At 40.3% G+C, this 13388-nt stretch overlaps 1 protein-coding gene across 1 annotated transcript; it reads left to right on the top strand.

Annotated features, from left to right (window-relative positions):
* The first annotated feature begins 254 nt into the window (after positions 1-254).
* Positions 255-13110, top strand: alox5ap (arachidonate 5-lipoxygenase-activating protein). The gene is made up of 5 exons (XM_067985979.1): positions 255-432; positions 558-639; positions 7751-7821; positions 9644-9725; positions 11938-13110. The coding sequence occupies exons 1-5, from the start codon at positions 363-365 to the stop codon at positions 12098-12100; spliced, it is 468 nt and encodes a 155-aa protein (XP_067842080.1). The 5' UTR covers positions 255-362; the 3' UTR covers positions 12101-13110.
* Positions 13111-13388: the final 278 nt, after the last annotated feature.

The raw sequence follows: 13388 nt of genomic DNA, 5'->3' as shown, positions 1-13388 counted from the left end.
ATGATAATTCTCCAAGAGTATTTGTCATTGGAGCTGTGCATTCTTTACTAGTGCCCTTCTATCAATCTCACTGTTTTTGCTTCGCCAAGAGACTCTTTTGACACTGCGGTTACAACAGTAGCAGTGTCACACCAGTCAGGTTTGCACAGTGATGCAGGTGGAGAGCATGGTCTTGTGCAATCTACTCGGAGAATTTGGAAATAGGCCCATCCCCTTAAAGATAATAAACCAGCATTCTTCCGCTGTAAGCAACAAAAAAGAAAAATCGGAAGTTTAGGCAACAAAAATAAAAAGCTAGACAACTTCCCTTTTATTCTTAATACCTGCTCTGATAAGCGCGCAGGCACTGTTAGACTGTTAGCATGGATGTTGATGTTCTGGACAATGTGATCTTTTTGGGCACCGTCACTGTGCTCAGCGCTCTTCAGAACGGTAAGAAAACTTTACTTGCAGCCAATGTGCACGTCTACATTGAAGTCAATGCACTTGAACTACCTTTAGGAAAAGAAGTGATGTTCACGAATGTTATGAGAGCTGTTTGTACTCTTCTGTTGCAGTATTCTTTGCGTACACAGTGCAGAACGAATCCATCCAGAAGCGTACGGTACATACAGCTTTCGACCGGGTCAATATCGCAAAGTAAGTCACGGAAACGATCACTTTCTATATAATAGTTGTACCAGTAAAGGTAAACAAAAATCAAGAACAATCATCGCTGTTAATGAACTTTTATTTACAAGAAGACTGTTTTAAAATCAACAGTGATATATCACTAAAATAAGATCGACTCTTCAATCACTTTAGAAAGAGGTGAATTCAGAACAGACTAGATTCATAGAAATCAGTTAAATCATTCTCAACAGCAATCTCTGCTGCCAATTGCACTAAAATCAATTAATTCCCATAGAATACAGTTCAGTTAATTCCGGATGCAAAATAAATCAATTCATTCCAACAGATATAAAGTCAATCGATTCTATCAGAAAGGAAATACTTTCAGTAATTAATCGCTCGTGTGGGTTACACTAGAATGCGCTCGCGATTTCTTACATATTAATATAGTTTGCTCATAATTAATAAATAATTTTTATCTTAAATATTATAAAGCAGGACTTAAATTTCGGGACAGCAGCCGTTCTCATTTCCGTGGCGCAAATCTGTTCCATTGGGTAACCACAATAATAATTGCAGAACACCTACTGGTGTTTGCAAAGCCTCAACTATTTAGTTATGAGGTTGACCATATTGATCTGTTGTCAAAAAGAAATGACCAAAAGCAGATCTGAAAGTGGAACATAGGAACATAGGAACAGGAGTAGGCCATTCAGCCGCTTGTGCCTGCTCCGCCATTTGATAAGATCATGGCTGATCTGTGATCTAACTCCATATACCTGCCTTTGGCCCATAATCCCTTAATACCTTTGGTTGCCAAAAAGCTATCTATCTCAGATTTAAATTTAGCAATTGAGCTAGTATCAATTGCCGTTTGTGGAAGAGAGTTCCAAACTTCTACCACCCTTTGTGTGTAGAAATGTTTTCTAATCTCGCTCCTGAAAGGTCTGGCTCTAATTTTTAGACTGTGCCCCCTACTCCTAGAATCCCCAACCAGCGGAAATAGTTTCTCGCTATCCACCCTATCTGTTCCCCTTAATATCTTATAAACTTCGATCAGATCACCCCTTAACCTTCGAAACTCTAGAGAATACAACCCCAATTTGTGTAATCGCTCCTCGTAACTTAACCCTAGAAGTCCGGGTATCATTCTAGTAAACCTACGCTGCACTCCCTCCAAGGCCAATATGTCCTTCCGAAGGTGCGGTGCCCAGAACTGCTCACAGTACTCCAAGTGCGGTCTAACCAGGGTTTTGTATAGCTGCAGCATAACTTCTGCCCCTTGTACTCCAGTCCTCTAGATATAAAGGCCAACATTCCATTTGCCGCCTTGATTATTTTCTGCACCTGTTCATGACACTTCAATGATCGATGTACCTGAACCCCTAAGTCCCTTTGGACATCCATTGTTTTATACTTTTTACCATTTAGAAAGTACCCTGTTCTATCCTTTTTTGAACCAAAGTGGATGACCTCACATTTGTCTACATTGAATTCCATTTGCCACAGTTTTGCCCATTCACCTAATCTATCAATATCGCTTTGTAATTTTATGTTTTCATCTACACTGCTTACAATGCCACCAATCTTTGTGTCATCGGCAAACTTAGATATGAGACTTTCTATGCCTTCATCTAAGTCGTTAATAAATATTGTGAATAATTGAGGCCCCAAGACAGATCCCTGCGGGACTCCACTAGTCACATCCTGCCAATGTGAGTACCTTCCCATTATCCCCACTCTCTGTTGCCTTTCGCTCAGCCAACTTCCTAGTGGCAAATGAAAATAAGTAATTATGGTAGGAAAGTGGGTTAAAACATCAAATGGAGACTTAAATTATTACTGTGGTACAGATAAAGTAAACCTGCAGTATTACGTCAAAGTAGCTAAGGGTGTAAGACCAGAGAGCCTGTAAAAAGTAAACTTAAGTTTAAAACGTATTAGAATTTCTTTACTGAAAAGGGCAATGAATGTTTGGAATCTAAGGGCCTAGAATTTCCTGGAATGTTTCAGCATAACTGTGGTGTAAGGTCATTTGTGAGTAGGTGGTGTTTGATGGCACTATTGATGACTCCTTCTATCACTTTACTGATGATTGAGAGGAGTCTGATAGGGCAGTAATTGGTGGGTTAGATTTATCCTGTTTTCTGTGGATAAAACACGCCTGTGCAATCTTCCATATCGCCGGTGTCTTAGCTAATCCTGGATTATTAAAATAAAACATTTTAAATTCAAAGATGTTAAATGCTTTACTTTTTACCCAGCCCTTTATTTACAATTTTAACTTTTCCTGTACAACGTGATTATTGGTCATATACCCTTTTTGTTCTAAGAAAATAACTTTAAAACACTTGCCAGTTTTCTTCTTCCTACTGGCTTCCACCATCTATTGAGTAACTTCCAAAAGCAGCCCCAAAAACCCAATTTTTGACGCATAAGAATGTATCAAAGTAGGAAGAGCTACTGTTAGCTGAGTAAACTAATCTTGGCATGGTGGGGGTTAAATTACTTCCAATTAAATCAAAATGCAAAATGCATGAAAAGAGGTGTATTTCTTTGTCTAGATGATTGTCTAAGTGATTGTCCCTGAAATTTCAAATATGCATGCAGCCACGTTACTGCTATTTAGAGGGGGATGGGGAAGGTCGTTTGTATACTTCAATCAAATATAAAATAGGCTTCAATCAAATAGGCTTTAAAGAGAAGATCTACTAGGTTATAAACTACACCATCTAACTGGAAGAGTAAAGAAAACTCACAGAGAAAGTATCAGACAGCACGTTATCTCAGAGTGTTCTTGGACACCTCCCAGCACCAGGTGCTTAATGAGGTGATAAAATGTAAAAAATGTCGAGATTGAGAAAAGAAATTAAAGATCAGATGTCTAACAATTCTGCACAATAGACGACAAAACGACTCAGCTGAATTGGTTGTATACTATACTTACCAGTAAATCAAAATAATAGCTGCCTTCAACCTAAACAAATGTATAAGACATACAAAGGGTCTTCTTCTTCCTCCTCCCAGTGGGAAACACATTGATGGCAGTAATAACGCCGAGGCACAAAGGCTTGTGAGAAGCTAATTGGCAGCAGGAAAAGAACAAGTAAAACATCTTGGAAAACATGCCAGAAATGACCTGAAAAAATATTCTTTTTGCCCCCTTAGATTCACTTATTTTTGCTGCTTAGCACCTAGCAACTGCGAAAGACCAGTTACAATGTGCGTTATTTACACTTGCTGTAGAAACTGTAATCAGGGTGGAAAAAGATGAGGGAGGCATCAGAACGGTCCTGCCACGTCACTTAAATGTTATATTGAAGCCCCCAACTGGTTCAAGCGGGAGCTTTCAATGCCTGTCCCCTCCCCTAACAGAAATGCACTTTAAGTGTAAATGGGGCAGAGGCCCAACATGACAGGTTTCCATCCTTTTTCCTCATCTTACAAGCCTGAAAACTGGTGCAGATGAGGCATTAGTGTAAGGAAAATCGACCCCAGATATATCCAATAGAAATGCCTGAAATTCCATTGCTAGGAACTCTTTCATTGGTTGTATGACGTGCTTGGACTATCCTTTTGGTATCTGTGTGTTTGAAGGATGAAACAACATGTGTTGCTCTGGGTGGATGTGTAGCAGCTGATGATGAGCTTTCACTGATATCCTGATTAAGATTCCAAGTTTCTATTCCAACACTTTCAGCTTGAGGCTAAAATGATAGGGTTCTATACTCTTATTAGAATGTTTAAATATTAAATTATAGAATATTAAAATGCACTTTTTCCAACTTTGCAACTTATTTTTGAATAACTAGCACAGCCAGTTTAAGCCTATGAAAGGATACCACATAATTTTCAACCTTACTTTTTCAAGCCTTTTTTTTAGGTTTTAACTTTTTAGCATCCTGTGTGTCAGGCATAATTTTCTGGCCAGGAAGCTGGGCAGACTCTCTGTACCTAGAGCTCCAGCAATGCTGCTCTGTAACCTTCTGCTAAGTGGTTTCAGTTGACTCAAATGCTGATTGACCTAGTATTTCTGAAGAAAGAGCCTGGCCTCACTTGTTACATTCTCTTCATAATCTGGGAGAGATCATAAATTTGCCAGGTGATGAACTCACAACTTAACACTTTGTGACACACATTAACTTCCAACTTTAATTTTTTAAATGATCCTAACACCTTCCTCAGCTCATACATTCATATGAATTTAATCAGCTCCAAATTCACCCAATTTCCTCAATCACTAACTTTACTATTCAGTATTTCAATTAACCTCTTGGCATCTAAACACCACAGGTATAGTATTGGACAACACGATTTAACTTAACCATACAGTTGATTGCCATCCCATTGTTTGCATGATGTTGGTATACTGCCACAGACTGAACTGTATTTTTCACATTCTAAATTTTTCACAATAAGAGACCCACGTCATAAGTCATGGAAACATCTGGATGAGTCCTTCTCAGAAGCAGAACATGAGCAGGAAACTTCAAGAAAGGGGTTTCCTCTTTAGCAAGTCTCAACTAATACCACATCCGGTTTATTTTGTGCTATAGCAGGCCACCATTTTCTTTAAGTGGTTGTTTGAAATATGAAATTCATTTCCCCATAAATGCACAAACTATTTTTGCAGAACTATTCTTCTCTCTTTGTAATTTTGTCTCCTTACCTCTTTCTTAATGAAGATGGTACGATATAGTTTCACAGACACCAGTGGGCCTTAAGTACCTCATATACAGAGCTATTGCTCTTATATGAACCTAATTGTTGAGCTATTTGTCTGTAGGAGTGGTCACAACCGTGGCTAATCCTGTTCTCACCAATCGCCCACACACCTGGACTTTTTGACTTTCCAGCATGGTAGCAATAAGAAGATGGAATTCCAGTCAATATTGACAGAACAGGATCTCAGGTTAACGTGTCAGGTCTGATTTTCCTCCCCCCTCCCCACCTCATGCACCTAGGTGCTAGTCAGACAAAGCACACCTGAAGTATGTTCCTCCTGATATGACCTGAACTTGTCTGGATTCCAGGTTCAGGTCACATCCCAACAATGTGCAGCCTCAGTTGAGCTCCAAACCCCATATTCTATCTATCACTAAGAATGCCTATTTGCACCTCTGCGAAAATCGCTTGCCTCAGCCTTTACTCCAGCTTTCAACAGCGATAGCGCTGTTGAAACTCTCAGCCATGCCTTTGTTACCTTCTGGCTTCACTTCTTGATCAAGCATTCTAATCCCCAGCCTCTTTATCTCACTCCTATACAAATTCCAACTCATCCAAAACCCCGACAGATGCATCCTATCTCTCACGTAGGTCTCATTTGTCTGTCGCCCCTGTCCTCGCTGACCTTCATTGGCTAATTGTCCTGCAACACATCGAAATCAAAGTTTGCAAATCCTTGTTTGCAAATGCCTTCATGGCCTTGTCCACACTACCTCTGCAACCTCTCTCAACCCTATTTGCCAGATGTGCAGTCTCCCCTCCCTCCATAGAGCCATACATTCTGAAACTCACTAACAACCTCCTTCCCCACTTTCAAAAGCCTCATCAAAGCTATCTCTCCAACCATACTTTCTCTTATATCCCCAACTCTTCTGCTACTGTTTCACATCCATTTCTCTTGTGTTAACAGTTGTGGATATTTATGACATCAAAGGCTCTATATAAATGCAAGTTGTTGTTAAACTGTAACTGGCATGGGATCTGACAGTGAAAATAATGAAAAAAATGGAGACTCCAGGAAAAAAATACTTTTCAAAATATTAATGTCTAGAGCTCATTCATTCCTTCACATTTAACATGAATCCTTTACTCAAGACTGAGAGATTGTAATAATCATTTATTGAGCTCAGGAGAGGGGAAACTTGGGGGAGGAAATGATCAAGATAATAAAAAGGTCAAAATTATTGTTGATGGTAAAGCCAGACCCATTTCACATTGCTGGAATTATTTGTCTCTATATGGCTGATTTACCACTTCATAGTCTTCAATGTGTATGTGATCCACTTCAATGTCACAGATTGCCAGTTTAAGTTTCTTTGAAGTTGGAGCGGTATTGCCATATGGGTAGGCTTTTATTAAGACTTCAGATTTTCATGACCATATTTTTAACTTCCCCATTAACCTTATATTTGTTGTCACGTCTCTATCTTTGGCTGAGAAACGTATATTTTAAATAAAAATCCTTCAATGATGTAAAGCACTTTTAAAAAATTAATTCTCTGGACATGGGCGTTTATTGCCCACTCCTAGTTGCCCTCAGAAGCTGGTGGTGGGCCTTCATCTTGAACTGCTGCAGTCCGTGTGGTGATTCTTTGTAGTGGTTTCATACAACTGAGTGGCTGGCTAGGCCACTTCAGAGGACAGTCAACCACATTGGTGTGGGACTGGAGTCATATATAGACCAGAGTGAGTAAGGGCGCAGGCTTCATTCCCTAAAGGAAATTGACGAATCAGTTGGGTTTTGAACAAGTGTTTCACTATGACTTCATTCAATTGTCATTGCAGTCATCTTCCTTCTTTACATTTCTGTACATCAAGATTGCTGTATTTCACTTCCCTAACTTGATATATGTAACTTTTCAATTCAAATGGTTGCTTTCTTCTCAATTTTCCTCTTAATGCTCAAATATTCTAGGTGCATTTGCTACCATTTCATTCGTGATCTGAAGGACTGTGTGAGTGAAATAATATAGCTATTTAAACATGGTGCACGTAGAGTTAGATAGGGTCTACAGCTCAGAAACAGGCCATTCAGCCCAACTGGTCTATGCCGGCATTTATGCTCCACACGAGCCTCCTCTCACCCACCCCCCCCCCACCCTTCATCTAACCCTATCAGCGTATCCTTCTACTCCTTTCTATTCTAGTCCTTTCTCCTTCATGTGTTTATCTACCTTCCCCATGGGGTGCAGGCAGGATAAATGAATCCTTTTCGGTCTCAGTGAAAAGAAACATGTCTGTCTTTAAGTTTCATAGGGAGCTATGTGTGTTAAAAGGTGAATTTCTAATGCCATTATTTATTCCAATTGACAAAACAAATGTTGCCAACCAACGATAATTCCAACAAAGTCATTGCTATAACATTACAAGCAAATTCATGTTGTCTTTGATTATATTTTCTGTTTTTTTTTAGCCATAACTGCATTGAGGTTTATCCCACATTTCTTGTTTTACTGTGGACAGCTGGACTTTTCTGTAGTCAGGGTAAAGTATAATTTATATATGAAGAATCCACTTGTAGTTTATGAAATGTAAACCATGCATTTCTGTTATTGCTTTATTTCATTTATCTCTATTAATACTATCTCTCATGCCTCTGACATGTTTTATAGATAATTCAGGTCATTTTGAGACTACAGTAGCATTTTGTATCAAAATTAAAGCAACATTATGGATTATTCTACAATACATAAAGAGGACTTGATGGCTGGTATTGACTTACAAAGTACTAATCCTTATCAAGAGGTCCTAATGCTTTATATTGTGAGAACGATGGGCAAGAAATTTATGAAATTTCAGCAACGCTTCAAGATTCAATTGCTATCCTAAACTTACAATATTAAGGCCTGTATTTCCCTCCATTATACCTCCATAATTACCTCCAAAATAAGATGGTATTGCAGAGGAAAATCAAGGATTTCAAGTGGTATAGTGGAGGAAAATCAAGGAAAATTGTGTGGGAAAGTTACCAATCTATCCCCGCCCCACTTAAATTTACCTCCCCCCGCCCCAGCAGGGAAGGCCTCTGGCTGTTCCTTCACTAACCCACTGCATGGTGGGGAGGTGGGGCCTGGCAACCTGTCCAGTTTCCAGGCCTTCCCCTCATACTACCACTGACCCTAGAGATCACCAGAACAGGGATGCTAGTGGTCCCTGGAGTAACAGCAGAAGTCACGGTGATGACCTTTTTGGAGGGAGAGAGCCCAATAGTGGGCACCTCACCCTCTACTCTGTCCCCATAACTTTACTTCTCTAGGCCTCAGCTCAGTCTTCTTGATCTCACTGGGAGCCTGACCTCCATTCTTGATGATCCCCAACCTAAGAAACTGGGTTGGGGTCACAGAGGTATTGGGGTAGCAGACAGAACCGTCCTCCGATGGCAAGAAGGAAATCCAGCCCTTTTATCTTTTATAATATATAGTCTGATAAGTTACCAGCTTTGAATAAGAAGTCTACCAGGAATGTTTAAAGTCTAGCTCAGCATCTTACTGTTAAGCTTGTAGATTTAACAATATGATAGACTGATCTCATACGACCTCATACTCTCAGAGTTGACTGTCCCACCTTCCTCTGGCCACCTGTGCTCAACTCTGAGGATGCCAGCAGGATAAATCTCCGTTCGTAGATGTGGTATCCATTCCCTCCTGGGTCATCTGCCTCTCTTCTGGGTTGAAAAAATGGATTAAGCCATTTTTCCAGGGTTTCTGTGGCTCTTCTGTTATGGCAGATGATGGGGAGAACCACCGTGGAAATTCACCCCCACAGTCTTTTATACATTTATATCATTCCACAAGGTACAACCCCTGTTTAGATATCTAAGTGAGATTTCACTTTAGGTGTCTGCCTTCTTAAAGAGACACGTGTCAAGGAACTATAATGAGCCAATTTTAATTATGACACAAACCAGACTTCTTGTAGCTCATTACTCCTTTTACTTTCCTGGTCTTAAATAATGATAAACCCGGCCAATACTAGAGTTAAAAGTGCCATTCCTTTAAATCCCTCACTGTCTCGCTTATCTTGCTGAAACAGCATAACCTAAATGTTATCTCTGGGCTTGGGACATTGACAGCCTAGGTCTACTAGCTCTGGTTGTGAAAAGTCCTTTGTACTCAGATTGCTGAAGTACTCATAATTCTTAGAATTGACTCTTTCTGTTTTCCCAGAGTTCAGTGGAATTGTTGCAAAGATTATTTGAAGTGGGCATCATCAAAATTCACTCATATTTTCAGGTTACTATGGTTAATATATGATGGTTTGTTGTTTTGCAATAAATAATACTGTTACGTGATTTATTTTTTGTCAGCACCCGCAGCTTTCGCTGGACTATTGTATTTGGTGGTGAGGCACAAATACTTTGTGGGGTATTTAGGAGAAAACAGTCAAAGGTAATGGTCACTCTTTGTTCCACAATCACTTCTTCAACTATAAGTCTGTAATTTAAGGTTTCATTGATATTAGTCCCCAGAGTTCTTGTTTTTGTATTTAATGTTTCAATTACATTTTTTTTAAAAAAGTGGTGAATTTTTGTGCTTATCGGTTCAAGATTGGGATGTTGATGCTGAGGAATGGAAAATATTCTCCAGTTTTGTTACTCATCATTGATATCAGGTCAAATATATCGAATAGCCAGTTCCAAAATAAAGTCTTCCTTATTCTGCTGCAGCAATGTGACCTAACCACAACCTCAGAAGAGCACCCCCTACTGCATCACCAGTCAGCCTCATATCCATAGTGGGTAAGCTTCTGGAGGCCATAATACAGGATAAAATTAATACTCATCTGGAAAGGCAGAGGTTGATTAAGGACAGCCAGCAAGGATTTGTAAAGGGCAAGTCATGTCAACGAATGCTCCTTATGGCACCACAAAAATGTTGACACATAATGCCGACTGGCCCACGTCCCTCCCCTTGCAGATAAAACTTCTGCCTTGGCTCCAGGGAGATTTCCCATCCAGCCCGATAACCGAGCTGCCTGTGAGCGCTGGTTCAGCACTTGCAGCTCGCCGATCAAATGTAGATGGGGCCCAGCTCTCAAAATGGCTCGGGCCTCACATCGAGAACATCAGGCGGGTGGTGCAATCGCGCTGCCCGTCATTCTCCTGGAGTTACAGCCAAATCTGTAGTGTCTCAACATTGCCCTGTGCCTTATTTTTTTTAAAACAATTTCCTCTTTCATCGAGCTGCCTAAATATCTGGTGTTATTTCCACATCAGTAGGGTGAACATTGTGGTTTCCTCATCCTTTAACAAATACCAAGTCTTTTTCTGCAATCAAGTCCCTTTGTTCAAATGTCTGCAATGGTCCTGTTTTGTAGCTAGATTTTGAAAACTTTATTATCACATTGCCTCATTCAGGTCACTGTGTAGTGATAAATTTGCCATGGTCAAATCACAAATTTAAGTCAATGGAAAGTAACATTCTGCAGGGTGTAAAATGGGCATTTGATCTGATCCCGTCAATTTCCTGCTGGGGGTGGGGGGGTTAGGTTAAAATTACTCTCTATATGAAGGATATTTCGAGAGGGTCCAATGCAGATTCACTAGGATACCGCCTGCTTTGAGGAAATACAAATACAAAGAAAAACTCAAAATATTTGGGCTTTTTTCACTGGAATAACTCAGATTACAGAGCAATATGGTAGAAGTGTTTAAAATTATGGAATGATGGGACAGGGTAGTTGGAACTAAACTTTTTCTAGCAGTTGAGGCAACAAGAATCAGGCGTCAGCACCTGACCCCGCTTGTCCCGACCTGCACCGCAATCAGACACGTATGCCTGGTGAGATCAGAATCAATAGTATGCCGAGTCCTGACTGAGATACAAGGAGTGGGACAACCACATTTAGGGAGTACCTGTCCTTGGCCCAGCCTCCTTACATCGATGGGCATGTAGGGCAGGCAGAGGCTCTGCTCCCGCAAGACCATGCCAGGACCCAATGTATCCAGGTCCTGGCAGAGTTTGCAGCTGTTCTAGCAGATTCCCACTGGATTTATGAAGGGGCCTCTATGGAACGGCTGCACAATTTCAGGGCCAGTATACCTCCATTACAGCCCTGGGTAATGGGCATCCTGGGAGAAAAATGTATACTGTAGTCTAATTTATCGTTGTTTTTAATACCAGTACTCTTTAATCCCATTGATCAGCTGGAGATGTACTTTTTGTGAGGGCAAGGCACCTGTATCATTGTTCTTCCAAAGATGTGACTGACCTGAGTGAGGAGACTGAGGACTAATAATACTCAATAGAGCTGATTTTAAGAATGTGTGTTTCCCGGCAGTGAGCCTTGTTCCCTGGAGGAGCATATCAGGAAATTTTGGGAGCACGCCTGTGATTTGCCAATATGCACAACCTGAAGCAGGCATTTGTAAAAATGTCTGTTCTTTAACTGAGCCGAATATTAACCATTGTTGGAGTATGAGCTTTTGGTCACAGTGGTGCAATGTCAGCACCTCAGTTGCTGCACTTGCCTGCTCACGAGTTATTTAATACAGATAGCCCTGCAGGCACTTTTATTTGTGGATTGTGATTTATACAAACATATTTAGTGATTTTCTAAAGATGCAGATTTAATTCTTTTGCATTTCACTTTTTTTTATAGTCTTCCTGGTTTCTTTTTTGGAAAACGTTTAATGGCATTCCTGTTCATCATGGCAACCGCTGGAATTATCAACTATGCAACAAACTACTTCTGTGGAATCAACTTTCTGTATTATATTCAAACAGCCACAAAAGCCTCTGCTGCATTGCTTCTTATTCCCTAATCATGTAGCAGCCATTGTTAACAGCAATCATTTAACCTTTAATGACTCCAATCATTTGCCAACATGTCTAAGGTTTGCATATTCTATTTGTGGCTTTTGGATTAAAAAGCTAGGTACTGAATTTAATGTCCACATTTCCTTTATGAAGTACCAATAAAATTCAACTAGAACTTAATTATTTTTCAAGGCACCATGTATGTATACTGTGGAGAACAAAGCTATTTAGGTAACAAATGTGGGATATGCATCTGGATTTACTGCCCAAATGCTAATGTGTGATTTATCATTTTTCTGCACTTCACTTTAGCACCTATGGGAAGTTAAGCCATGCAATGCAAGGTTGGGTATAAGATAATTATAAGAACATAAGAATATAATAAATAGGAGCAGGAGTAGGCCATATGGTCCTCGAGCCTGCTCCGCCATTTAATAAGATCATGGCTGATCTTCAATCTCAATTCCACTTTCCTGCCTGATCCCCATATCCCTTGATTCCCTTAGAGTCCAAAAATCTATCGATCTCAGCCTTGAGTATACTCAATGACTGAGCATCCACAGCCAATTCCAAAGGTTCACAACACTCTGCGTGAAGAAATTCCTCCTCATCACAGTCCTAAATGGCCAACCCCTTATCCTGAGATTATGCCCTCTACTTCTAGACTCTCCAGCCAGGGGAATAAGCCTCTCCGCATCTACCCTGTCAAGCCCTCTAAGAATTTTGCATGTTTCAATGAGATCACCTCTCATTCTTCTAAACTCCAGAGAATACAGGCCCATTCTTCTCAATCTCTCCTCATAGGACAACCCTCTCATCCCAGGAATCAATCTGGTGAACCTTTGTTGCACCACCTCTAAGGCAAGTATATCCTTCCTTAGGTAAGGAGATCAAAACTGTGCACAGTACTCCAGGTGTGGTCTCACCAAAGCCCTGTACAATTGTAGCAAGACTTTCTTACTCTTGTACTCCAACTCCCTTATAATAAAGGCCAACATACTATTTGTCTTCCTAATTGCTTGCTGTACCTGCGGGTTAACTTTCTGTGTTTTGTGGACAAGGACACCCAAATCTCTCTGAACACCAACATTTAATAGTTTCTCACCATTTAAAAAATATTCTGTTTTTCTATTCTTCCTACCAAAGTGAATAACCTCACATTTCCCCACATAATACTCCATCTGTCAACTTCTTGCCCACTCACTTAACCTGTCTATATCTCTTTGCGGACTCTTTGTGCCCTCCTTACTTTCCCACCTAGATATGTATCGTCAGCAAACTTGGATACATTGC

Source organism: Heptranchias perlo, chromosome 6 (assembly GCF_035084215.1).
Source record: "Heptranchias perlo isolate sHepPer1 chromosome 6, sHepPer1.hap1, whole genome shotgun sequence".
Taxonomy (NCBI): Eukaryota; Metazoa; Chordata; class Chondrichthyes; order Hexanchiformes; family Hexanchidae; genus Heptranchias; species Heptranchias perlo.
The sequence above is the reverse complement of the archived record's forward strand: the minus strand, read 5'-3'. Positions and strand labels throughout refer to the sequence as shown.